Source organism: Emys orbicularis, chromosome 4, assembly GCF_028017835.1.
Source record: "Emys orbicularis isolate rEmyOrb1 chromosome 4, rEmyOrb1.hap1, whole genome shotgun sequence".
NCBI classification, from domain to species: Eukaryota; Metazoa; Chordata; order Testudines; family Emydidae; genus Emys; species Emys orbicularis.
In genome coordinates, this window is record NC_088686.1 from 157,089,405 (window position 1) to 157,116,053 (window position 26,649).

At 58.5% G+C, this 26,649-nt stretch overlaps 3 protein-coding genes and 1 pseudogene across 3 annotated transcripts; 3 read left to right on the forward strand and 1 right to left on the reverse strand.

The window, feature by feature from the left end:
* LOC135877976 (RING finger protein 112-like) overlaps positions 1-26,649 on the forward strand; it is a 1,138,053-nt pseudogene that overhangs the window by 153,639 nt on the left and 957,765 nt on the right.
* On the reverse strand, positions 2,496-7,565 carry ZNF646 (zinc finger protein 646). Its single transcript, XM_065402845.1, has one exon. The coding sequence runs from the start codon at positions 7,563-7,565 to the stop codon at positions 2,496-2,498; it is 5,070 nt and encodes a 1,689-aa protein (XP_065258917.1).
* ZNF668 (zinc finger protein 668) lies at positions 17,150-23,216 on the forward strand. Its single transcript, XM_065402465.1, has 3 exons — positions 17,150-18,893; positions 21,794-22,084; positions 23,140-23,216. Exons 1-3 carry the CDS (start codon positions 17,150-17,152, stop codon positions 23,214-23,216), a joined length of 2,112 nt encoding a protein of 703 aa, XP_065258537.1.
* Positions 21,564-26,172, forward strand: LOC135877428 (perforin-1-like). The gene is made up of 3 exons (XM_065402861.1): positions 21,564-21,762; positions 24,015-24,601; positions 25,050-26,172. Exons 2-3 carry the CDS (start codon positions 24,069-24,071, stop codon positions 26,170-26,172), a joined length of 1,656 nt encoding a protein of 551 aa, XP_065258933.1. The 5' UTR covers positions 21,564-21,762; positions 24,015-24,068.

The window sequence follows — 26,649 nt, forward strand, 5'->3', positions numbered from 1 at the left end:
GGCGGATGGTTGGGTGGAAAAATGAATGAGAATCCCAGGGCCAGCTGGTGAGTGGATGGAAAGGCTCAATAAAGGGCTATCGGGGGGCAGTACTTGGTCTCCACTTCTCCTTAGAGGCTCATTAGATAAAACCCGTTTTATCATTGACGGCAGGAGTTTTGAGATTCAGAGGCCCAAATCCAGGCTCGGTTCTCCTAGGCAGCAACGACATTTTAAAATAATCATCACAAAACAATCTGTGTCTCATCAGATCGGTGGAAACTGCTTTTGGCGCACCACCACCAGCAGCACACGAGGGGGCAGAAGTGAGTCTACCGCATGCTGCCTTTCCATTATTTCTATCACTATAGCACCGAGAAGCCCAGATGTGCACCAGGATCACTGTGCAAGGTGCTGTACAGACACAGATCAATCAAGCGAGCTACTTAAAAAGCTTTACTCCACCAGGAGGGAGGTAGCTAAAGAGCTGGGGAAACTGAGTCAGGGCATTCTCCAGTCTGGGTCTAAGGTTAGTTCATGGCGAAGCCAGGATAGAACCCAGAGATCAGCGCTGCAGGGAGCTCAAACTTAGCTCCAAAGCTAAAGTCACTTACAAATAACAGAGCTGAATGTAAGGGGGCAGGAAACCCCCAGATTTATTGGTTTTTATTCCACACTGAAGAGCCACCAAATTACAGCTGAGGGACGAACAAGGGAGTCACTTAAATATTAACACGGTTTCAGGAGGGGAGCAAGGACTAATGGTTAGACCAGGGGATGGACAGGGGCTGGGAGTCAGGACTCCTGGGTTCTATCTCCAGTTCTGGGAGGGGAGTCTAATGGGTTAGATTGGAGGGGGCTGAGAGTTTGGTTTTGTGGTTGGAGTTGGGGGGGATAGAATCTTCTTTTAAAACCGTTCCACGTACCGAGACAAATACAGGAAAAAATTATGTGTTGGCGTTTCTAAAAGAGAAGACTGCTTTGTGTGAGAGCTCTGAGTACCGTCAGGATTTCTGCAATACACTTACATATTCTGCACCATAGGACAATAAAAAATATTCATACATCTTGGATCAGTAGCACAATGATAACTATTTCTGGGAGGTATAACTATATTTTATCCCAACCCATGAAGAAGGAAATTTTTTCTACGATCGCAATTCAATACCTCAGTTGAAAACACCCCAACATTTTTCTCTCTTGAAAGACTGGTCATGTTTTTTGGGGTTTTTTTTCCTCCCCCCCCATAAAAGGAGTCTTTAAGCAAATTGTTTCAAAGGAATTTTGAAGACAAATGTGTGTTGTTCACAAGGGAAAAGTTGGTTTAAAATTGAGATTTGATTCTTTTCAGGAAAAAAAAAAAAAAAAGGTTTAAAATTTGTATTTTCCTTTTCTCCTTATACAGAAATTTAGTTCTCTTTTAAAAAAAAAAAAAAAAAAAGTTTGTTTTTGTTTTGGGAGGAAAATTATTATAATTAAGGCAATTTGTTCTCAATACAAAAAGTGTGTCTTTTTATTAGTTTCTTTTTTTTAAAAAAAGTTTTGTTTTAAGACCAGCTTTTGCTGATTGAGGAGGAAATTTAAAAAAATATATCTATAATTCTCTCCCTCTTCCAAAAAAACACAACAAAAAAGTCTCAGACAAAATGTGTCTATTTTTAAAAGGTTTTTTAAAATTACAGATATTTGAAATTAAATATATTTAGACTTTTTGCAGGGGGCATCTTAGCCAATTTTGGGGAGGGGGGAGGTAAAAAGGAGACTATTTTTTTCCACGTGTGTCAATTTTTAGGGGCAAAATTATTATTTTTTCTATTGAAAGCAATTTTTAAAATGTCCTCCTTCTTCTCCAATAACAGACACCATTTAAAAAGGAGCTGGGAATTGGTCAAAACAAACCAGCAAATTAAATTCTACAAACGTCGAAAAACCAAACCAAACCAAACTAAAAACATGGCACCAATGTTGTGTGTGGTTTTTTTTTTTTAAAACCACAACGTTCAGGCTCCTGTGCAGGAGATCACTGGAGCGTCATCTGAACCAATTTCAGTGGAATCCATTGAGAATTACAGCCAAGCGGATTCAAAACTGGATTGTAATCAATTGGATTTAAGCACATGCTTAGAGTAAAGCGGGTGCTTAAGATCTCTCCTGAATTGGGGGCCGAAACAAGGTAACATAGGGTTAAGGGGAAAGTTCTCAGAGGCACAAAAAGGCAGCAGAGAATCAAATGAACACCGCTTCCCCTCACCCACCCATTGGAGAACTGGGGTCCACCCCAAAACCTCCCTCACTGATTGTTCCATGGCACCCACAAACTGCCTCCCTCCCACTGGCAGACTGGGCACCTCTCCCACCCACCCCCATTTGTGCCGTTGAAAATTCCTCCCCTTCCTAATGATTTGGTACTAGGACAACGATCAACATTGACTCCCCCCCCTCCATCTCTCCATCCCCTCTCGTCCCCCCCCACCACCACCACCACCCACACATTCGCACAGTCATTCGCACGACCCTCAGCTAACTTGCCCCATGGCGGCAGTGGCACTGCCATCCACCCCCGCGTCCTGGCAGGAGCCCGCCTCAGGCCCCTGGGCCCCTCCTGTGGCAGCGTGGCTGGCTTTGGCGCAGCCGGCCTGGCCATGGCAGGCCTTGGCATGGCTGGCCAGGCGGCTGGAAGTCCGGAAGGCCTGGCCGCAGTCCGGACAGCGGCGGCCTTTCTTGTCCGAGTGGGTGCGGAGGTGGTAGGTGAGGGCCAAGAGGTTGTGGAATTCCTTGAGGCAGGCTGGGCAGCGGTAGAGACCGGTGGTGTGGACCTTCTTGTGGTGGAGGAGGCTGCCAGCGTGGCGGTACGTCCGCTCGCAACGGTCGCACTTGTAGGGGCGCTGGTCCACCAGGCCGTTGGTGCCAGGAGTGGCCCCAGCCTCTGCCTCGGCCTGGTGCCGCCACAGGTGCTGGACCAAGTCCCGAGAGGCCCGGTAGGCCTTGCCGCACTCCGAGCACTCAAAACGCTTCTTAGTGTGGACCCGGCCATGGTTCTTGAGGGCTGATGGGGTGGGAAATTGCTTGGGGCAGACCGGGCACTGGAAAGGGCCAAGGGGCGCCGGAGTGACGCCCACTGGGGTTTGGGTGCCAGTGTCAACATGGCCACCTGAGGCACCAACTGATGCACTGCCCACATGGCTGCCTGAGGTACCGCCAACATAGCTGCTATCAACCTGGCTGCCTGAGGCACCAACTGATGCACTGCCAACATGGCTGCTGTCAACATGAGGGCCTGAGGTACCATCAACATTGCCACCTGAGGTAGTGCCAAGATGGCCACCGTCACCGTGGCCACCTGAGGCGTCAACGTGGCTGCCGCCCTGCTCCCTCCGGGCGGCCCGCCATTCTCGAGCCGTCTTGCTCCGGACAAGGCTACTGGCCTCCAGTAAGGGGCGGCCGGGGGAGCTCCTGCTGCCGGGACGAGGCCGGCGCTGGGCATGGATCAGCTGGTGCCTCACCAGCTGCCTCTGCCATTTGAAGGCTTTGCCGCAGTCAGGGCACCGGTGGCGCTTGACCTCGAAGTGGATGCGCTGGTGGTTCTTGAGGGCCATGAGGTTAGGGTAGGCCCGGGGGCAGACGGGGCAGCAGTAATGGCCTGTCTTGTGGCTCTTGCGGTGGTTGAGAAGGCTGCCGGCATGGCGGTAGGTCCGCCCACACTGCTCACACCGGTATGGCCGCTCCTCGGGGTCCTTCTTGGAGGCAGCGGGTGGCTCCGAGACCCCGCCACCGTCAGTGTGGGCTTTGCCTGCTCTCTTGGCGTGAGCCAACTTTCTGGAGGACGAGGAGGGCAGTGGCGGTCTCCTCTCGCGGTGGACACGCTGGTGGCTGGCCAGTTGCTTCTGGAGGCGGAAGGCCTTGGGGCACTGGGCGCACTTGTAGCGCTTGGTCTCGAAGTGGATGCGGTTGTGGTTCTTCAAGGCCATGAGGTTGTAGAACAGCTTCTGGCAGATGGCGCAGCGGAAGAGGCCCGTCTTGTGGGTCTGCTTGTGGTTGATCAGGCTGCCCGCGTGCTTGTAGCTCCGGCCGCACTGCTCGCAGCAGAAGGGGCGCTCCGACACGGCACCTTCCTCCCCGCTGCCGCCCTCCTCCTCCTCCTCTTCCTCCTTGGCAACGCTGACCAGCTCTTCCTCCTCCTCCGGGTGCTGGGCGGCACAGTGTGCCTCCAGCCCCGCTGCCCCCTGGCACAGCTCCCCACAAACCTCACACACGTGCAGCTTGCACTCCTCGCCATCGCTGCCCCCTGGGTCCTGTTTTCCGGGAGCTGGGGCCGCGGCTGCCTCTCCTCCCTCCCTGCCGTGCGGGAGCGCCGGCTCCTTCTCTACACTGTCCCCGTTGCCGGCTGGCCGGCTGTCATTCAGTTTACACTTGGGGTGATTACGGAGATGGTTGCGGTAGGCGGACAGATTGGGGTACTGCCGAGAGCAGACGCTGCACTGGTAATCTCCCACCTGGTGGGTCTTCTTGTGGTTGACCAGGCTGCCGCCGTGCCGGTAGGTTTTCCCACACTGCCCACAGGCATAGGGACGGCTGTCTGGGGGCGTCAGGCCAGATTTCTGCTCCTCCGGCAGCTCCGGACGCGGTCCCAGCCGCAGCTGGATGGTGGTGTCAGCCAACGCCGCTTCCTTCTCCTCCCGGTGGCCCAGGCTGTGCTCTTCGAGGCTTGCCATGTCGTCGAACGTCTGCCCGCAGTAGCCACAGATATGGGAAAGGAGCATCTCTTCCTCCCCGTCGCGCTCATCTGGCCGCCCCTCTGCCTCCTGCTGGAGCCCGGGGAAAGCTGCATCCTCGCCGGCCTCCAAGCTGCCGTCCCGTGGCTCCCCCTCCCCGCTGTGAGCCAGGCCGTGGTGGTGCTGCAGGTCCGTCTCGCTTGGGAAGATCCTGCCGCAGAGGCTGCAAAGGAAGGGACGTTCCTCGGTGCTGGCGCCCGGCTGCTGGGCCGTGGCATGGCCACGGAAGTGGCTCTTCAGCGCCTCCAGGTTTGAGTACTCCTTCGGGCACAGGGAACACTGGTATATGCCCAGCTGCTGGCTGTGCTTGTGGTCGAGGATTTCGCACGGGTAGGGCTGAGAGTTGGGGCTGCTGGGTGGTGACGCTTCGGCCTCCTCCTCCTCTTTCGGGTGTTGCCAACCGTTCACCGCGCTGCCTCCCCGCAGATTGTAGCTCCGCTGGGGCTCCTCCTCGTCTAACGTCCCCTCCTCTCCAACCCGGGTACACTCCGGGCCACCACGCCCAACATCTCCACTTCCCTCCAGCTGCATCGTGCCGTCAGGGGCATCTCTGGGCTCCGCCTCCGCCACGCCCCCTTCCTCTTCCTCCTCCGCCCCCGCTCGGCCCTTCCTCGGCTTCTGGTGGCCCCGTAAGTGGCTCTTGAAGGCAGCCACGTTGGAGAAGCGTTTGGCACAGAGCGAGCACTCAAAATCCCCCGTCTGGTGCGTCTGTTTGTGGTTGATCAGGCTGCCCGAGTGGCGGTAGGACTTGCCACAGAGCTCGCAGCTGTACAGCCGTCTGCCCGGCAGCTCCGCCTCGCCCTCTCCCGTGCCAGGCTCCCCGTCGCCGTGCGCCAGGGCGTGGCTCTGCAAACTGCCCAGGTCGTGAAAGATCATCCCGCAGCAGCCACAGATGTGAGACATCCCCGGTGCCGGCCCCGCCGCCTCCAATTCCTCCACATCTCGCTTGATGGCCTGCAGCAGCGCCACCTCCCGCGTGTGGACGCTGCCCGGTTCCTCCTCCTCCTTCCCCTCCTGGGGGCAGGGGACGGCCTCCCCGGGCGCATGGCGCAGCTGGTGCCACTGGAACTCTGCCGCATCCTCAAAGCTCTCTCCGCAGCTGGTGCAGGCGTAGCTCCCTCGCTCCTTGCCCCGCGCCGCTCGGAAATGCATGCGGACGTGGTTGCGTAGGGCCATCAGGTTGGAGTACTGCTTGGGGCACAGGGAGCACTGGTAGACGCCCGTCCGGTGGGTGTGCCGATGGTTGACCAGGCTGCCCCGGTGCCGGTAGGTCCGGCCGCACTCCCCGCAGCGGTAAGGCCGCTCTTCTGATGCCCCGTCCTCTTCCTCCTCCACGCAACCAGTCTCCTCCTCTTTGAGAGCACCTCCTCCACCTGCTTCCCCGCGGCCCGGCGGCTCCGTGGCCCTCTCCCCGCCAGCTGGCTCTGCGGGGCTCTGGTCGAGGTGGCAAGCGGCCTCTTCGGGCGCCGGGGGGCAGGAGTACTGGAGGCCGGGCCGGGAGGCCGGCTTGGATTTGAGGTGTATCCGCAGGTGGTTCTTGAGGGCCGCCAGGTTGAAGAGCTGCTTGCAGCAGAAGTTGCAGCTGTAGACGCCCGTCTGGTGACTTTTCTTGTGGTTAATGAGGCTGCCGGCGTGGCGGTAGGTCCGGCCGCACTCCCCGCACCGGTAGGGCCGCGCTTGGTCTCCGTCCTTACTGCTGGCTTCCCAGGCTCCCTCCGAATCCATCGTGGGTTGGGCCAAGCCACCCCCATCCTCTTTCTCCTCTTCCTCCTCCTCCTCCTCCTCCGGGTAGAGGCAGCTGTGGTGCCTCAGCTCCTCCTCATCGGCGAAGTTTCCCCCGCACCTCACGCACAGCTCCCCATCCGGATTGCCCCGGTCCCCGCCCCCAGCCTTCGCCCCGTCCTTCAAACTGCAGGGGGCGCCCTCTCCGAAGGCGGCCGGCGGCGGCTGGTAGATATCCAGCTTGGCCGAAGTCTCAATGGAGTCCTCCTCCGAGACGCTATGTTCCGAGCCCTCCGAGGGGGCTCTCCCGGCCCACCGGGCTTTCTCGTGGGCCTTCTGGTGGCTCAGCAGCTCGCTGGGCAGGCGGAAAGCCTTGCAGCACAACGGGCACTTGTAGGGGCGGTACTCCGAGTGCAGCCGGGAGTGGTTCTTGAGGGCCATGAGGTTGGAGAACTCCTTGAAGCAGACGGCGCACTGGTAGACGCCCAGCGTGTGGCTCTGCTTGTGGTTGGTGAGGCTGCCCGCGTGCTTGTAGGCCTTATCGCACTGGTTGCATTTATAGCGCCGCTCCTCTGCCGGCACGCCAGGGGCCTCCTGGCCTTCCTCCGCTTTGCCGGGGAACTCCAGCTGGGAGAAATCAGCCGGCACCACCGATTCGGCGATGTATTTCTCCAGGTTGCTCAGCAACGTCCCGGCGCCGCCGCCCTCTAGCGCGGGGAAAACGTCGGCATCCGACGACGAGGAGTCCTGCCCTTGCTGGAAGTTGTTCTCCCCGTCCTCCTCCCCCTTCTGGTCACGGCCGGCGTGGGCCGAATGGCGATGGCTGGCCAGCTGGGAGGCGACGCGGAAGCTGCGGCCACAGTCCGGGCACCGGTGGCGCCTCTCCTCGGTGTGGATGCGGAGGTGATTCTTCAGGGCCATGGGGTTGGAGAACTCCTTGTGGCACAGCAGGCAGGTGAAGAGTCCCACCTCGTGGGTGCGCCGGTGGTTGACCAGGCTGCCGGCGTGGCGGTAGCTCCGCTGGCACTGCCCGCATTTGAACGGCCGCTCCTCCCGCTGCGGCTGGCTCGGCTCGCAGCCGGGCTCTTCCATCGCTCACATCGGACGGCGGGAGGGCACTGTCTCCGCCGGCTTCACAGGGCCGGGCCGGCGGCCCGGAAAGTTCCGCTTCCGGCACAATGAGCCTGCATCCCCTCCTGCTGCTTCTTCCTCCTCCTCCTTCTCTGGCTCCTTACGGCATCCCAAGGCGGCAGCTGTGGGGACACACGCAAGGGAAGAGGGGTTAAAACGCCGCCAAATGAGTGCCCCACATACAAGCCTCACGCCCGGCTGCTACGGGATCCATGGCTTCATCCTCTCCAGACCAGGGGAGCTAAGCCCAAAGAAGCCCAAAAATGAGGACCAGACGGGGTTACCCTGGGCTATGCGGTTTGCTACCCTGGTGGGTGGAAGGATATCGGACAGCAAATGCCACACAGCAGAGCCATGGATAGAACCCAGGAGTCCTGACTCCCAGCCCCCACCCCGCTCTAACCTACTCAACCCCACTCCCCTCCCAGGGCTGGGGACAGAACCCAGGAGTGCCGTTCTAAATAAAACGGCATGTAAGAAACTGAAGACAAACATCGGATGTCTCAGGGTGTCGGAGAAGGGAAAACGAAGCTGGCCAGCCGGCCTGGCAGAACACCAGTCATGGACAGCTCTCCCTGGGACGCAAAGGAACTAAGTTGTCCCCTCCGCGGACTAGCTCCAAGCCGAGCACAGGTTACCAATGCAACAGTCAGCAGGCCTCCTTCCCCGGCTTCCTCGCTTGTGTCGTGTTTTGGATGAGTACTGGGTTTAAGAAAAGCCTGGGGCTGCGGGTCAGGACTGAGGGGCACTAGCAGAGCAGGGGGGCAGGGGAGCCCAGGGCTGGCATCACAGGGGTCTGCGGAATGAGATTATGGGGCACTGGCAGAACTGTGCGCGCCCAGGTCAGGGATCTACAACACCCCCCCCCCCCCCCCCCCCCAAGTCATGAACACTCAGTTCTCTCACAAAAGGAGCCAGGACTCCTGGGTTCTATCCCCAGCTCTGGGAGAGGAGTGGGGTCTAGTGGGTTAGAGTGTGTGGCGGGGCTGGGCTGGGAGTCAGGACTCCTGGGTTCCATCGCTGGCTCGGAGAGGGGATGGGACTCTAGTGCAGGGGTTCTCAACCTTTCTCTCTCTCTCTGAGCCCCCCCCCTACCCCCAACACGCTATAAAAACTCCACAGCCCACCTGTGTCACAACAACTGGTTTTCTGCATATAAAAGCCAGGGCTGGCGTTAGGGGGTAGCAAATAGGGTAATTGCCCGGGGCCCCACACCACAGAGGGCCCCATGAAGCAAAGTTGCTCAGGCTCCAGCTTCAGCCCTGGGTGGTGGGGCTTCGGCTTTCTGCCCTGGGCCCCAGTGAGTCTAATGCTGGCCCTGCTTGGCGGATCCCCTGAAACCTGCTCGCGGCCCCCCCCAGGGGACCTCGGAATCCTGGTTGAGAACTGCTGCTCTAGTGGTTAGTGGAGGCTGGGAGTCAGGACGCCTGAGTTCTATACTCTGTGTCTTTGACCACTGAGTCACTCAAACCACTGAGCAGGGAAGGGATAGCTCAGTGGTTTGAGCATTGGCCTACTAAACCCAGGGTTGTGAGTTCAATTCTTGAGGGGGCCATTTAGGGATCTGGGGCAAAAATCTGTCTGGGGATTGGTCCTACTTTGAGCAGGGGGTTGGACTAGATGACCTCCTGAGGTCCCTTCCAACCCTCGTAGTCTATGACCAAACAGGATAAGTCATTTTCCTTCTCTGTGCCTCAGTTTCCCCATCTCTAAATGGGGAAAACAGCTACCAACTCATGTTTAGTAAGGCTATCATTAACACCTGCAATAAGTGTCTTCTCCTTGATTAGGGCAAGGCTAACTTAACGCACACTGGTTTAATTATAATAATTAGAAAAGTGCATGACTCCATATTGCCACCTGTAATGAGGTAAAGTGCTAAATATAACTTGGATGCACCAGAGAAAAAACACTCATTAATTTATAACCTTTGCCCCTAAAAAATATAACATCACCCAGACACATTTCTCAGCACCATGAAGCCGGGGGGGGGGGGGGGGGGGGGATAGCTCAGTGGTTTGAGCATTGGCCTCCTAAACCCAGAGTTATGAGTTCAATACTTGAAGGGGCCACTTAGGGATCTGGGGCAAAATCAGTACTTGGTCCTGCTAGTGAAGGCAGGGGGCTGGACTCGATGACCTTTCAGGGTCCCTTCCAGTCCTATGAGATAGGTATATCCCCATATATTATATTTCAGGTTCTGAATACCCGTAGCAGGTATTTTTTTATTTATTTTAAAGATCGACAAAACAGGATGGGAAAACACACACACGTTGGGGGCCCCCCCGATTCCCTCTAGCAGGGGTCAGCACCAAACACACAGATTTATGTGACAAGGCAAAATTAACAATGGATGTTTTCTGCCCCCACAAGCAAAGATCACCGCTGGCTTGAGATGAAGCATAAGAAGTGGAAACCCTGGAGAAGAATTTGTGGCAGCATGACACGCAATCTGTTGGGGAACTTTAAGATTTGTGACTGGGGTAACTCATTAGCAATCTCTGGCCCATTGAAGGCAAAAGGAACACCAATCTCTCAGGGCAGGTGTGGGTGGGTGGCTGTTTTCCATTCAGTCGCTCTTTAAAATTGGGAGCCTTTTAAAAAAAAGATGCTTTCAAAGTTTCTAGCCTCCAACATGACTTGATCATGCTCATAGCAAGACAGGTAAATTAGGCCACTCCACAACCTTGGTAGAGAAAAAGACAGCTAAGACCTGTTTTGGGGGACAATACATTTCACTCAGCGCTGAGATGCGGCTGCCTCTGGGGAACAGCCGCACAGTGACACAGCACGGGGATGATTCGCCTGGTGCTGAGATGCTGCCACTCTGGGGAGGGTCAGCTCGGTAACAGCCACATAACGATGCTGCCTGGGGACTACTCATCCTGCATTACAATGCAGCTCCTTCTAGGGCGGGACACAGCACCTAGGACACACAGCCATGCCACACAATTTTTAGCTAAGGAAGGGCGAGAAACAATTGCATCTAATTTAAAATTGCAGGGAGGGGGGGATGGAATGAGCCAGGACTCCTGGGTTCTCTCCCCGGCTCGGGGTGGGGGGAGGGGGATTGGGGTCTAGTGGGTTAAAGCAGAGGGGGCTGGGAGCCAGGACTCCTGGGTTCCCAGTTCTGATACACACTCCATTTACAGCCTCAGGCAAGTCCCCATCTCTGCGCCACAGTTTATCCATTCATAAAACGAGAATAACAATCTCCACCCACTTGATAAGCAGAACAGGAAAAAGTGTTTTAAAAGACTACATATGGCTTTAGAACACAGATGGGGCCCTAACCAACCCCAGTACAACCCAGCACCCCCAAAAGCCAGCCTCTTACCTCCAGGGTCCAATAAAGCATCCCAGAGGTGACACACAGGCCCAGGGCAGGAGAGTTGAAGCAGTTTCCAGGGAGGGAGTCACAACCCAAGTGACAGCCAGACGCGCGGAGGCAAACACAGGATCTTCAGGGTACAAGGAGGAAATTTGTAGGGACGAGCCCCAAAAATACAGGTCTCCCCGGGGTGCCTTATCCCCCAGGGGAGGGACCGGCACAGACTTTTGGTGGAGTTCAGTCTTCAATTCTGGATCCTAGCGGGGTCCGGATACAGGACGTAATGGGTCCAGACAGCGACTGGAGACAGGCGCTCACGGCTGAGGGAACTGAGCCCCAGATCGCAGGGGACAAGGCTGCTGTACCCCGAGTTGCTGGCTACAGAAGCTCACAGGGGCTTGAGCCCGGCGGGTCTGGATCCAGGGGTGTCCGAGAGGCGGGCGACACATCCCAGGGGTGTGAACCCCAAGCTGCTGGAGACCGGAGCTCCCAGGGGTCTGTGATGTTGGAGGCAGATCGCAGAGGTGCGAACCCCAGGTCCGTGGTGGCAGGAGAGCCCAGGCCGGGCGAACCCCCAGGGCGTCCAGCGCAGGGCGTCCAGTCCAGGTGGGGGGCTCCCCGCTCCACCGCCTCCTGCCGCCCCCTGGAAGAGAAGAGGCACCGGCCCACTGGGGGGCTGATTTCCCAGCTGGGGGGTCTCCAGGCGGGCAAGACAAGTCCACAGCCCCCCCGTGGGGGTGGGAATCTCGCCCCCCAGCCCGTGGGGGTGGCTCTGGTCCGTCCCTCGTGGAGAGCAGGGTCCAGCCCCTGTAGCCCCCCGCTCTGCCCTGCTGCTGGGGGGCGGGGGCCGTCTGCAACCCCCCCAGGCCCTGCTGCCCCCTCCGCCAGGGGGCCGGGGCTGCAAGAGTCACCCAGGCTAGGGCACAACAAATACTTCCTTTTGTTGCTAGGAAACAGGAAATGTGCAGCGGAGAAAGGCTTCCCGGGAGGCCCGCCCCCCTCCCTGGGCATGGGGCTGCACTTCCGGGGGTGTCCCTTTCAAAGGGGTCCCCCACACGCTCCTCCTGGAGCCAAGTTACCCCCTCCCCGCCCCCCATTCCAAGCCAAATCCCTGCAACTTCCCTCCAAGGGGCTGGGGGGGTCACAGAGAAAAACTGACACCCCCCCAACATCGTTATGTTACAGACAAATCCTTCCCCTTCAATGTTTCAGGACTCCTGGGTTCTCTCCCCAGCTCTGGGAGGGGAGTGGGGGCTGGTGGTTAGAGCAGGGGGGGCTGGGAGCCAGGACTCCTGGGTTCTCTCCCCGGCTCTGCGAGGGGAGTGGGGGCTGGTGGTTAGAGCAGGGGGGGCTGGGAGCCAGGACTCCTGGGTTCTCTCCTGGCTCTGGGAGGGGAGTGGGGTCTAGTGGGTTAGAGCAGGGGGGGCTGGGAGCCAGGACTCCTGGGTTCTCTCCCTGGCTCTGGGAGGGAAGAGGGGTCTAGTGGGTTAGAGCAGGGGGGGCTGGGAGCCAGGACTCCTGGGTTCTCTCCCTGGCTCTGGGAGGGGAGAGGGGTCTAGTGGGTTAGAGCAGGGGGGACTGGGAGCCAGGACTCCTAGGTTCTCTCCCATTCCCTCCCTGTGCATCAGCCCCCTTCAAACCCCGCCCCCCTTCCTGGGGGTGTGTCCCCTATAAGATAGTTTGTACCGACCCCCCCCCTCCCATTGGGTGATCTGCGTGCCACACTTCCGGTTATGGCCGCACCCCGCTTCCACCGTGCTGTGCATGGCGTGCCACACTTCCTGCGCTGCTCCCCCCAACCTCTTCCCGCCCCCCAACAGCCCACCGGGAAGCAAGGTTCCTACCTTTGCAATCAATTGCCCTCCTCCACCCCACCCCCCAGGTCCTGGGGTGTAGCAACCCCCCCAGCCTGGTGGCAATAAATCCCCCAGGGCTGGAAGCCTGCTGGGCTATGGAGGGGGGTTTAATATCCCTTTAAGCGACTCCTTGACTTTGCATTTCTCCCCCCCCCCACGCCCCCCCTCCTCTACTGTTGTCTTCTCCTCCCTCAGGGTCCTAGGGGCTGACTCATTACGCTCCAGCAGGGAGTGGGGAACAGCAGCTCCAGCGGAAAAAGAGAGGCAGGAGCCAGGTAAGGCAGAGATTAACCCATTGCAAGCCCTCCTAACCCGTGCATTCACGCCAGCTCCGGGGGGGGGCAAATCGCCTTTGCAAACTGCCCCCCTTCCTAGGGGAGAGCCTCTTCCCCCGGTCCTAGACCCAGCCATTTTGCAACCAGCCTTGCTCCTTGCCAGCCTGGTGCAAACCAGCTCCGGGAGCCGGCCAGGCGGCAGCTTGCCGGGCCCAACCTCGGCAGGCTGCCTGGGTCACCAGGCGGCTTGTCCGCCTCGGGTGCACACTGGTGCAGCCTTTCTGCAAAACCCTTCCCCAGCAGGCGGGGTGGCGTCTCCTCCCGGGGTCCTAGAGAGAGCCATTTTGCACGCGACAAGAGCCAGCGCCCTGCCGCGAGCCCTCGCTGCCTTTGCACGGCTCATGAGGCGATTTTCTGTTGCAAAATCTCGATACTCCAGTGCGGAGAAGGAGACAATAAACTCCCCCCCCTCCCTTTTTTTTTTTTTTTTGCATATTCTTTTCCAGCATCTCTCTCCTTTGCATTGCCTCTTTGGGGCGGCGTCTCCTCCCTTGGTCCTAAAACCAGCCATTTTGCAAGCGCGGAGCCATGCAATGATTGCTTGGGAAGGGGGCCTGCCTTTTGTAAAAGGCCTCGCCTTGCAAATCTCTCGTCTCCCCCCCGAGCCACGTTGCTTGGCTTGTGTGGCAATATACGCGACTCAAGCCCCGCTCGGTATTTTTCTCCAAGCTCGAATGCACAAAGAGAGGCAAGTTCCCCTTGGCAGTCCCGTCCTACCTACTAGCCAGCCCCCCGTGGGTTGCATTTCCCACCTTCCCCTGGTCCTAGCTACAGCCATTTTGCTTTGCGGTTTGAGCCGTGCAAACCGACGCAGAAATGCGGCCCATCTCTGCCTCCTTGCGCTGTTCCTTCCCTGTCTGCAGGATGACACCCCCCTCTGCACCGGTCTCGCCTCCCCCGGTCCTAAAGACAGTCACTTTGCAATTGCTTTCTGCCTCCCGGCCGGTCCAATGCTAAACAAGAAATAATGCACAAAATTCCTCGGAGGGAGAGGGGAGGCTACTCTCCAGAATGGCAAATACCTGCAAACTGCTGCTCTCTGGGGCTGCCCTAGGTCTCTGGCCCCCTAACCCTTGCCATTCCTGGTCCTAAAGAGACCCGGTTAGCTTTGCTCATCGGTGCAACTAAACAATCCATGCCCCGGACCCCATGTCTGCTGCATGTCTGCGTGCTCATGGCAACAAAGAACTCTGTGCACCTGACTCCCTGTTTGCTCCTCGTGGTCAGGGCGACTAAACCAAAGGGGCTGTGGTGTCTGCATTTCCTCTGCAGTCTCAAAATGTTGATTTTTCAGCAAGTCTTTGGAGCACTGGGGAAGTGCCAGAAGACTAGAACACTGCTAATGTACTGCCAATTTTTTTAAAAGGGTAACCTGGATGATCCGGGTAATCCTGACATTATCCTGGGCGAGCTAGTGGCTGGATTAATAAAGAATTAAAGGAGTGTAGTATAATTAATGCAAATCACCAGGGATTTACGGAAAATAGATCCCGTCAAACTAACTTGATTTTTTTTATAAGAGTACAAATTTGGTTGATAACGGTAATGGTGTTGATGTAATATCCTTAGACTTCTGTAAGGCATTTGACATGGTACCATCCGACCTTGGATTAAAAAAACTAGAATGCTATACAATTTACACGGCCCACATTAAGTGGATTAAAAACTGGCTAACTGATGCATCTCCAAATGTAACTGTAAACGGGGAATCATCGTTGAGCGGTTGTGTTCCCAACGTGGTCTTGCAGGGGTCGGTTCTTGGCCCTAGGCTATTTAACATTTTTATCAACGACCCGGAAGAAGACATACAATCATCACTGATCAAGTTTGCAGCTAGCACCAACATTAGAGGAGTGGTAAATCATGAAGAGGCCAGGTCACTGATACAGAGTGATCTGGCTCACTTGGTAATCTGGGCTCAGGCAAACAATCTGTGTTTTGATATGGCTCAGTGTAAATGGATCTATCTAGGAACAGAGAATGCAGGCCTTACTTACCGAGTTGGGGGACTCCATCCTGGAAAGCAGTGACTCTGGAAAAAATGTTGCTTTCATGTTCATTGGAACAGGAGTGTGTGACGCTGTAGCCAAGAGAGTTAATGCAATTCTGGGATGCATAGATAGGGGAATCTCGAATAGGAAGAGGGAGGTTATTCTACCTCTATTTGGCCTGGTGTGACTGCTGCTGGACTCCTGTGTCCAGCTCTGGGGCCCCCAATTCAAGAAGGATGTTGATAAATTGGAGAGGGGGTCAGAAAAGAGCCGTGAGAACGATTAAAGGATTAGCAAACCTGCTTTATTAGGGATAGACTCAAAGAGCTCGATCTCTTCGTCTTAACAAAGAGAAGGTTCAGGGGTGACTTGATCCCAGTCTACAAGTATCTACATGGGGAACAAATATTTAAGAACAGGGTCTTCAATCTAGCAGAGGGAGGTGTAAGGTGATCCAATGGCTGGAAGCTGAAGCCAAATTCAGACTGGAAAAAAGTTGGACATTTTTAACAGTGAGGATAATTCGCCATGGGAACAATTTACCAAGGGTTGTGGTGGATTCTCCATCACTGCCAGTTTTTAAAGTAAGATGGATGGATGAATTATTCTGGGGGATGTTCTCTGGCCTTTGTTATTTAGAAGGTCAGACTAGATGATCACAATAGTTCCTTCTGGCTTTGGAATCTAGATATCAGCGCTGATATCAGAGGAAAGGCTGGGTCCATTGAGATTAGCAGGAAATAGCAGGGCTGGCTGATGAGAGGCAAAAAGCTACGAAGCGTAAATAGACCTGAGCTCTGAATTTTAATGCCCCTGAGCCCTTTGGGGAATTGATTTATGCCCAGGAAACCTTGGGGCTTTATCTTCAGTACAGAGTGTCTTTAAAACACAGTTTAACTGCAGAGGACATCAGTTAAAGAATCCAAGATGCTGAGAGGAGACGCCTCTGTCTATTACCGTGCCCTGTCAATGTGGGCATCCTCTGCTGGCTGGCTAAATCTGGAAATATTGTAGGTCCTACAAAAATAATGAGACCTTTTGTGGCCTCATTACAGTGCTTGACCACAAAAGAAAAGGCAAATAGATGACCTTGAAAACCAGATCTATGATGTTTCTTGGATTTTAAGGACATTGCTGCTTGGAGTGGTAAAACAAATGTCTGCCTCTCCATGTGAACACGTGCCCTTGTTCAGCACCCACAAGTGCCTCACAGTAGACTCGCAGCCACGGGAGTGTATAAATACCTGGTCAGCCCTCTGTGTAACAATGTCCCCTTTGTCTGCAGCATTTGAGTGCTCCCAGTTGACCTGTTGGTGTCAGTAGTGGGATGATAAACTGTTGACCTAGTCTACATGCAGGGGCTCATGGGATTATAAGTGTATCAATCTACGTTCCGTGCAGGCCAATGGTGGAATTATACTTTCCTGGTTTAGTGTCTACCTCTTTTAGTTATTTATTTGGCTCCCATTGCCGTAATATCTCAGCACCTCACAGTCTTTTAGATATTTATGCTCACAACCCCGCTGGGACATAGGAACTGCTATTAACCTCATTTTACAAATGGGAAAACTGAGAGCCAGAGAGTACAAGTGATGTAGCCAAGGTCACACAAGGAATCTGTGGCAGAGCAGGGTCACGAATCCAGATCTCCTGAGCCTTCAGTTAGTGCCCTAATGGCTGGTCCATCCTTCCCCTCCTGTATGGCTCCACTGGTGGCAACAGTGGGATTATATTTTGCTAGTTTAGTCTACAGGCAGCCCTAGAGCAGCTAGAGGTGGGATTATACCTTTCCAGTTTAGTCTACAGGCAGCCCAATAGCTGCACTCATAGCAAGAGCAGCATTATACAGTGCTGGTTCAGTCTATAGGCAGCCCAATGGACACATTGGTGGATGAAGTGGGATTTTTCCCTAATGCACATCCTAGCCATCGTACCATATCCTGAGGGGGGCTGATCTCGCTACGGACCCCTCTTTGTAACCCTGCCCTGCCTTCTCTTTCAGAGAGCAGCCCCCTGTCCCTCCCCCGCAAAGATGGAGGAGCCCGAGGTGAGCATTGTGGTGAAGCTGGAGGGTGACTCGGAGGAAGAGGAGGAGAAAGAAGAGGCTGGCAGCTATGCCAAGTGCGGCCGGCGCTACAAGTGCCTGGCGTGCGGCAAGACCTTCCCCAGCGTGCCCCGGGTGCTCCGCCACGCCAAGTGCCACGCTGGGGGGGGCAGCGCCACGGGCAAGCACGCCTGCCCCAGCTGCGCCAAGGAGTTCCCCGACCGCTCGCAGCTGCACAAGCACCAGCTGAGCCACTCGGCCGAGCGCCCCTTCCAGTGCCTGCAGTGCTCCAAGGCCTACAAGACGGCGCCGGAGCTGCGCAGCCACGGGCGCAGCCACACGGGCGAGAAGCCCTTCATCTGCCAGGAGTGCGGCAAGGCCTTCATGCAGCCAGTGTGCCTGCGCGTCCACATGGCCCGGCACACCGGCGACCTGCCCTTCCGCTGCTCCCACTGCGCCAAGGGCTACGGCACGCTCTCCAAGCTGAAGATCCACCAGCGGGCCCACACGGGCGAGAAGCCCTACATCTGCGGCGAGTGCGGCAAAGCCTTCGCCGACCCCTCAGTCTTCCGCAAGCACCGGCGCATCCACGCCGGCCTGCGCCCCTACCAGTGCAGCGCCTGCCAGAAGACCTACGCCGAGCTGAAGGACCTGAAGAACCACGAGCGCAGCCACACCGGGGAGAAGCCCTTCCTCTGCTCCGACTGCGGCAAAGCCTTCTCCCGCTCCTCCTCGCTCACCTGCCACCAGCGCATCCACGCGGAGCAGAAACCCTACTGCTGCGGCCAGTGCGGCAAAGGCTTCACCCAGCTCTCGTCCTACCAGAGCCACCAGCGCACCCACTCCGGGGAGAAGCCGTTCCTCTGCCCGCAGTGCGGCCGCATGTTCTCGGATCCCTCCAGCTTCCGGCGCCACCAGCGGGCCCACCAGGGCGTCAAGCCGTACCAGTGCGACAAGTGCAGCAAGGCTTTCCGCCAGCCGGCCGACCTGGCCATGCACCAGCGGATCCACACCGGCGAGCGCCCCTACAAGTGCCTGCAGTGCGACAAGACCTTCGTGGCCTCCTGGGATCTCAAGCGGCACCAGCTGGTGCACTCGGGCGAGCGGCCGTTCCAGTGCGGGGAGTGCGGGAAGAGCTTCGCCGAGCGGGCCAGCCTCACCAAGCACTACCGGGTGCACTCGGGCGAGCGGCCCTTCAAGTGCGGCCGCTGCGGCAAGACCTTCGTGGTCTCCTCCAGCCTCCGCAAGCACGAGCGGACCCACGGCGAGCGGCGGGGCGGGGAGGAGGAGGAGGAGGAGGAAGAAGCGGGAGCCGCGGCCCGGCACGTCTGCCGGCTCTGCGGGGCCGCCTTCGGCGAGGCTGCGGCGCTGCGGCGCCACCAGCGGGGGGAGCACCCGGAGGCGGCCCCCGGGGCGCCCACCTGCGCCGAGTGCGGGGAGGCCTTCTCCTCGCCCTACGACCTGCGCAAGCACGAGCGGCTCCACCCCGGCCTGCGCCCCTTCCCCTGCCCCGAGTGCGGCAAGGGCTTCTCCGACCGCGCCGGCCTGCGCAAGCACGAGCGCATCCACTCCGGGGTGCGGCCCCACGCCTGCTCCCTCTGCGGCAAGGCCTTCCTCGGCGCCGCCGACCTCCGCAAGCACCTGCGCACCCACGGCCCCGCCCCCGGCCCACCCCTCGACGAGGCCACCCACCCCCCCAACGGGCCCGGCGGCTGCCTGCCAGAAGGACTGAGCCAGTCCTCCTGAGCCCCTCCCCCCTTAGGGAGGCGTGGCTCTGTCCACCACTGCGGGCCCCTCTGGGGCGCGTGGCTCTTTGGTAACCCCCCTGCAGGTGGGCATAGCCCTCTGATCCCCCTTGGGCTCTTTGCCCTCCTCAGCCATCATGGGGGTGTGGTCTGTGCTCCCAGGTATCCCCCTTCTGGAAGAGTATCGCTATATGCCCCCCCTCCTAAGTCGCTAGAGGATATGGCTCTGAGCCCCTAAGCCCCTCTCTCTGGAACATAGCTGTCTGCTCCCCTAGAGCCCCTCCTTCTTCTGGGCCCATGAGGGCGTGGCTTTGTGCTGACAGGCTCCTCCCCTTCACTCTAAGGGCGTGGCTATCTGACACTTCCTCCAGGCGGTGTGACTGTCTCATCCCCCGGGCGTCGCCCTCTCCTGAGCCCCCATGGAGGGTTGCTTATTGTTCCCCAAGGGAGGTGGGCCGCCTCCTTCTTTTGTCCCTCCGCTCCCTTTAGGGAGGGGTAGAAGTCTGGGGAGATTATGAAAGGAGAACAGCACATGGTTAAATGCCCCTCCCTCTCCAGGGGGCGTGGCTGTACTGGCCCCTTCCCAGGGGGCGTGGCTCTCTGCTCCCAGGCCCCGCCCCATCAGGCATGGCTGACTGGTGATACACTGTCCGCATGGGTATAAATCTGGGGGAGAGGGGGTGCACTGCCCTCTGCTGGAGAGAATTGGAGCAATCCGTGAGAGCAATGGGTTGATTCGCTGCTGGGCATGGCGTGCGGGCGCAGGGGAGCTGGCAGGGCCGGCTCCAGGCACCAGGCAACCAAGCTGGTGCTTGGGGCGGCACCTGGAGGGGGGCGGCGCGGCGCTCGGGCCGCGGGGAGAGCGGGGCCACAGCCGGGCTCGCCGCCCACCCCCCGGCGCTCTGGCCGCTCTCCCCCCGGCAGCCGGGGCTCGCCGCCCTGCGCTCTGGCCGCCGGGGGGAGAGCCGAGCCCCCGCCGGGGCTCGCCGCCCTCTCGCCGCCCTGCCCCCGGCGCTCTGGCCGCCGGGGGGAGAGCCGAGCCCCAGCCGGGGCTCGCCGCCCTGCCCCCGGCGCTCTGGCCGCCGGGGGGAGAGCCGAGCCCCCGCCGGGGCTCGCCGCCCTGCCCCCGCCGGGGCTCGCCACCCTGCGCTCTGGCCGCCGGGGGGGGAGAGCCCAGCCCCAGCCGGGGCTCGCCGCCCTCTCGCCGCCCTGCCCCCGGCGCTCTGGCCGCCGGGGGGAGAGCCGAGCCCCCGCCGGGGCTCGCCGCCCTCCTCCCAGGGCTCCGGCCGCCCTCCCCCCCGGTGCCCTGCCCCCGGCCGCCGGGGGGAGAGCGGAGCCCCCGCCGGGGCTCGCCACCCTCGCCCCGGGGCTCCGGCCGCCCTCCCCCCAGCGGGAGAGCGGAGCCCCCGCCGGGGCTCGCCGCCCCCCCACCGGGCTCCGACCCCCCCACGGGGGGGGGGGGGGGGAGGCGGAGGCTTTTTTGCCTGGGGCGGCAAAAAAGCCAGAGCCGGCCCTGGGAGCTGGAAGGGTTTGTCGGGCCGAGAGGGTTGAACTGCGGTTCAGGGAAGCTCGTGGTAACCGCTGGCAAAAGCTTCTTTGTAAATCGGCGTCCTGCCGATGCTGTGAAAAGACAATGAAATAAACCCCTCTTTTTGTAGCCTGGGGACTTGCTGTGATTCCTCCCCTCCCAGGGCCCGGGATAGAACCCAGGAGTCCGGGCTCCAAGCCCCCCTGCTTTAACCCACTAGACCCCACTCCCCTCTCAAATCAGGGGCCAGAATCCAGGAGTCCTGTGCTGGGGGCTGGACCTGGGGTGGGCGGGAGACAGAAAAGCAGATGGGGGCACCTGGTAGAATATATGAGGATGCAGGAAGTGGGGGTGACCTCTGGAAAAATAATGGGGATGCCGGGGGGTAGGGTCCTACCAGCGTGGGGTGAAGGAGTGAGCAGAGTCCCCTGATGGGGGGGTGGAGCATGGGGGGCTGTGGGACTCTGAGGTTGGAGTTCCAGGGCATGAAAGGGTGGATAGGACAAAACAGGGGAGAACAGAAAGAGAGAAGGACACGTCAAACCTGCTCTACAGCAGCCCAGGGTCATCTCCCCCGCCCCCCCCGTGCCCAATTTCCCCACCTCCCCCAGCCTGCCCCACAGGGCCAGGGCATTGGGCTTACTGCGGATTTATCCAGTGATCAGAACCCTGGCCTGATTCCATTGGCATCGGTGGGCTTGCCCTTTATTTACAGTGGGGTCCCGGAGGCGTTAGGTGCTGGCCCCAGTGCGGCGCTAGGGGGCGGTGTGCTGCAGGGTGGGGGGCTCAGCAGGGGGCGCTCTCCCCGGGCAGGCAGTGCTGGCCCCAATGCCCCAGTGCAGCGCTAGGGGGCGCTGTGCTGCAGGGTGGGGGGCTTAGCAGGGGGCGCTCTCCCCGGGCAGGCAGTGCTGGCCCCAATGCCCCAGTGTGGCGCTAGGGGGCGCTGTGCTGCAGGCTCAGGGCTCAGCAGAGGACACTCCCCGGGCAGGCAGTGCTGGGTTTGTCTCACTGTGGTTTACTTTGCAGCCTCTCTAGCTCCTCATACCCTGGGTCGAGACCCATGGGAGACGCGTTTCATCCACCACAGGGGTGGAACAATTGCTGACCACAGCTTCCTACCTAGCTGACTGTGGCGGGGGGTGTAAACGGGGGCAGGAGCTCAGCGCTGGGAGGAGCGTGATGACGGCTGAGACACTCAGAACGCAGGAGACCTCGTGCGGTGCCTTGGTCACCTTCAAAGCGCTTCTCTCCCAGCAGAGACACAGACCAACCCTGGCTGCTGACAGGCCCCAGAGCCGAAATATTCCTCAACTCAGTTCCTGAGGCAGGTGAGTGATGGGTAGGTCTGCTCAACCCCAGCTGAGATCAGGGCCCCCATCGCGCCGGGCGCCGCACGGACCGAGACCAGGGCCCCCATCGCGCCGGGCGCCGCACGGACCCTGACCGAGACCAGGGCCCCCATCGCACCGGGCCCTGCACGGACCCCGAGCGAGATCAGGGCCCCCATCACGCCGGGCACCACACGGACCCCGACCGAGACCAGGGCCCCCATCGCGCCGGGCCCTGCACGGACCCCGACCGAGACCAGGGCCCCCATCGCGCCGGGTGTAGAACAAACCCTGGCCGGGATTGAGGACCCCATCACTCTGGGTGCTGCACAGACTCATCCCAACTGAGATCAGGGCCCCCTAATGCTGGGCACTGCACAGATTCCCCCCCCCCCCATCGAGACTGGGGGCCCTGTCACACCGGATGCTGCACAGACCTGACCCAAGAACGTGGTCCCCAGTCCCTCCTGCTCTAACCCACTCGATCCCACTCCCCTCCCAGTGCGACAATAGAACTCAGCCGTCCTGACTCCCTGCCCCCCATCCTCTAACCCACTTCACCCCACTCCCCTGCCAGAGCGACAATAGAACCCAGGAGTCCTGTCTCTCCCTCCACCCCACATCTTCTAACGCCCTTCACCCCACTCCCCTCCCAGTGCGACAATAGAACTCAGCCGTCCTGACTCCCTGCCCCCCATCCTCTAACCCACTTCACCCCACTCCCCTGCCAGTGCAACAATAGAACCCAGGAGTCCTGTCTCCCCCTTCACCCCCCCCGCATCCTCTAACCCCCTTCACCCCACTCCCCTGCCAGAGCAACAATAGAACCCAGGAGTCCTGACTCTCGCTCCAGTGCTCCAGCCACTAGACCACGCTGCCACTCAGCTTTTGATAATTAATTGACGTATTTAATACCTTTCATATGAGGGGCATCTTGCCATTTCAGGCTGTTTGAGTTCCTATTGGCAACAAAGCAGTGGGGCAGCAGGTCGGGACTCAGGAGCACTGCCAGATGGAGGGGGAGGCAGGGAACCCCAAGGCTCGGATTTCAAGGGGTTGGGAGCTGGGTATTCAAGTGCGTTTTTCCTGCCTGGTTCTGCTGGGGTGAGTTCAAACATTTACTGTCCCCTCCCAGTCTGAGCCTGCTACCCCGACAGGATGCAGAGCTCTCACCCTTTCCTGCCCCACAGCCAGCATTGCTGTACAGTTCCAACCCAAGTTGAACACAATTCAAATCTACATTTAACACAGCATCCCTTGTGGTTAGTAAGGGGAGGGACGCAGAGAGAAGGGTGAGGTGGTCAAAGCATCTGGGGCAGAAGGAAGGGGACAGGCTACCAGAGTAGATGGGCCCATGGGTCTGTTCTCGGGTGGCAGGGAGGGGGCAGGATACCGGGCTTGATGGACCTATGGGCCTGATCCAGGGCAAAAGGGAGGGGGCAGGAACCAGGTGAGATGGGCCCAGGGTCTGTTCCGAGGCAGGGTAGGGTTTCCTGCTGTTTTCTCCCAACAGCCGCAGTGTAAAGGTGGCAGCGCCAGACGCTGGGGCTGATTCTGACCATGAGAAACTCAAGAAAATGACTCTCCATCAGTGGTTAAACATAACCAAATCCACCACTCGGCATGGCAACAAGGGGGCCCCAGCAGTTGCTACAGCAAAGCCGGCCACGCCAAGCATGGCCCAAGCTCCTGCTACTCTCGTTGGCTATAAAAGCCCCCAGTCGCAAGCCACAGGTTGTGTGTGGCTTCGCACTGCCTACTAGTGGCCAGACCCAGCCACTGCATCAGCCCACTAATTGCAAGCTATGGATTCTGTTCACAGTGCCCCCTAGTGGCCACCCCCAGCCACTACCTTGGCTCACTAATTCTAAGCCACATGTCCACATTGCACCGCCCTTTAATGGCCCCATTTAGGAATTGCAGTGACCCATTATTATATTGCACGTTGTAGAGTGGGCATGTGAAACTATACCTCCTCTTCGTAGTTAGTGCTGGTATTACAACATCTGGGAAACAGGGACTGGAGGGAATTGATGAATATTAGATAATCTGTAATCAAACATGCAAATGAGGCACCAGGTCATTTGTGTAATGCCTCCAGAGTTCCTAGAGCCCAGACTTTCTGTAGGTGTGCTATAGAACATGGCTGATGTCATGGATGGTAAGTGGATGTCTCTGTTGCTACAACAGAGTTAACCAATGGAACTGCCTGCCACTGGATTGTCACTAATTCTGGATCTCTCTCCCTCTAGGAGAGTTCAGAGGCCGACGGCCCCTCCTGGGTGGGGGAAACCATTGCATCAGCCATGCCCAGATTTGGTGCCTTCATCCCCCTCCTCCTCTTCATCCTCCCCGGGGCCTCCTCCCATTGTCACACAGGCACGGAAAATGAATGCAAGAAGCACGTGGCCTTCGTGCCCGGGCACAGCTTGGTAGGAAGGGGCATCGATGTGACCACGATGGGTAGGAAGGGGGCCGATCTGGTCGACAGCAGCCTCTGGCAGCACGACGACGGCACCTGCACCCTGTGTCGGAACCCACTGCAGGGAGAGCAGTGGCAGAGGCTGCCGCTGGCCTTGGTGGACTGGAGGGTCCACGTCTCGTGCCACCGGAAGCTGAGCAGCTCGGTGCAGCAGTCGGCGATTGGCATGTTGGAGTCTGCGGCATCCCCGGTGCAGAACGACTGGAAGGTGGGGCTGGACGTGCCTGTGAAGCCCGAGGTCAATGTCCAGGTGGCGCTGGCCGGATCACATTCCAAACTGGCCAGTTTCCTGCTAGACCACACGCGGATGGACAAATACAGCTTCATGAGCCACGAGGTGTCCTGCGGCTATTACAGGTGAGAGCCAGCCTGGGTCAGTAGGATCACAGCAATACCACACAGTGACACAGGGCCTTTCCCTCTAGTGGGCCCTGGTTCCCATCCAGCCCCAGGACAGGAGACTAGATGGTTTCGGGAAGTGGGGAATGGGACACGGGGCCTTTCCCCTCTAGGGGGCACCAGCTGACATCTGGGCTGGCCAGCTATGGGGGATTTCCTTGTCCTGTGTGTCAGGACAGCCCGGCGACCTGCCGTGGCCAGAGCAGGGGACGTCTGTCAGAACTATCAAGCAGCTGGCAGTATTCCCAGAAGGTCGTGAGGTTCAGCAGACAGGGTGGTTGCTTTGAGTAGGAGCCACCTGCTTAGACCCTTGCTTCTGGCTTGTCTGGAGCCTTAGGACGCAGAGCTAATGATCTCAGCTGACTCACCGGGCTGAACACACTCCTCACCTTGTGTCCCTCACCAGGTTCCGGGTCAGCGAGACGCCCCCACTCACCAGCCATTTCACTCTGGCGCTGGAGAACCTCCCGGACCAGTACAACAGCAAATCGAAGGTGGAGTACCAGCAGCTAATCAGCAACTACGGCACCCACTACATGTCCCAGCTGCAGCTGGGGGGCCGGGCGCGGGACGTGACGGCCGTGCGGGTCTGCGAAGCAGCATTGAGCAGCTTGACTGACGATGAGATCAAGGACTGCTTGAGCATGGAGGCGCCCGTGAGTATCGGAATGGGCTCGGTCAAGAGTGGGAACAGCAAGTGCGAGGAGGAGAAGAAGAAGGGGAAGGTCCAGGGGAGCTTCCATGAGACGTATCGGGAGCGCCACGTGGAGGTGGACGGAGGAAACAGCACGACTGACGTGCTCTTCTCTGGCAGTGATGCCAAGGTCTTCTCGGCCTGGATTGAGAGTCTCAAAGGGAACCCCGGCCTGGTGTCCTATTCGCTGCACCCCATCCACAACTTGCTGGAGCAGGACGACCCCAAGCAGGAGGCGCTGAGGCAGGCAGTCAGTGAGTACATCCGTGAGAGGGCCCTGATGAGGAATTGCACCCAAAGCTGCCCTCGGGGGACTCAACGCAGCGCCCACGACCCCTGCTCCTGCGTCTGCCCCGGGGATGCCATGACCAATACCATGTGCTGCTCGCGGGAGCGCGGCCTGGGGAAGCTGATGGTCACAGTGCAGAAGGCCAGTGGCCTGTGGGGGGATTACTTTACCGCTACGGATGCCTTTGTCAAGGTCTTCTTTGAGAAAAGGGAGATCCGGACCGGCACCATCTGGAACAACAACAATCCCATCTGGAACGTCACCTTGGACTTCGGTAACGTCCACCTCACCAGCACCAGCAAGATCCGCATAGAGGTCTGGGACGAGGACAACAAGTGGGACGATGACCTCCTCGGAGGCTGCGACATCCCGCTGGAGTCTGGGGGGCCCCACCAGAAGGATTGCTACCTGAACCATGGCCGCATCTGGTTCCAGTACAGCCTGCGCTGCGGGCCCCACCTTGGTGGTCGGAGCTGCTTCGACTATGTCTCCCAGTCACCCCAGCTGGGAACAGCCAAGGGGAAGGAGGTGGAGGCCTTCTGGTGAGCCCTTGATTGGAGAGGGGCATGGATGTGCATTGGTCACTAGCGCTCCCTGTCCCCCAGACCATTTCCTAGTTCCTGCTCTGCTGACGCTACTGAGCTTCATGCTGTCACTCCTGCTCGGGAATCGGTGTCTCCTATGCCCCTAAGAGACTGTCTGCTCCTGTGGCCCGATATCCTCACAGCTCCCTCTGGGAAAACATTCCACCATGAACCATCTGTTCCGGAACCATCAGACCAGTGTGTCCAATGATTCCAGCCATCCAATGTATCCATCTAACCAACAAACCACAACATGTACCTACTGCATCCAACCTATCTGTCCCCCTCATCCAGCCAACTGCCACCCAACCAACCAACCAATCAATTGTTGCATTTAGTTTATTCAACGTATTCAACCAGTAAACCGCCAACTGGATTTAGTGTATCCAATGTATCCAACCAACCTATGAAAGAACGTGTGCAGTGCATCTACCGTATC

Excerpts from the sequence above, each read along its gene's own strand:
- ZNF646 (XM_065402845.1), bottom strand. The coding sequence starts at position 7,565 with ATGGAAGAGCCCGGCTGCGAGCCGAGCCAGCCGCAGCGGGAGGAGCGG.
- ZNF668 (XM_065402465.1), top strand. The coding sequence starts at position 17,150 with ATGGAGGAGCCCGAGGTGAGCATTGTGGTGAAGCTGGAGGGTGACTCG. Across the intron at positions 18,894-21,793 it reads CTGCCTGCCAGAAGGACTGA|CTGAGATCAGGGCCCCCATC; the intron begins GCCAGTCCTCCT and ends GCTCAACCCCAG. Across the intron at positions 22,085-23,139 it reads TGAGGACCCCATCACTCTGG|GGAGGGGGCAGGATACCGGG; the intron begins GTGCTGCACAGA and ends CTCGGGTGGCAG.
- LOC135877428 (XM_065402861.1), top strand. The coding sequence starts at position 24,069 with ATGCCCAGATTTGGTGCCTTCATCCCCCTCCTCCTCTTCATCCTCCCC. Across the intron at positions 24,602-25,049 it reads GTGTCCTGCGGCTATTACAG|GTTCCGGGTCAGCGAGACGC; the intron begins GTGAGAGCCAGC and ends GTCCCTCACCAG.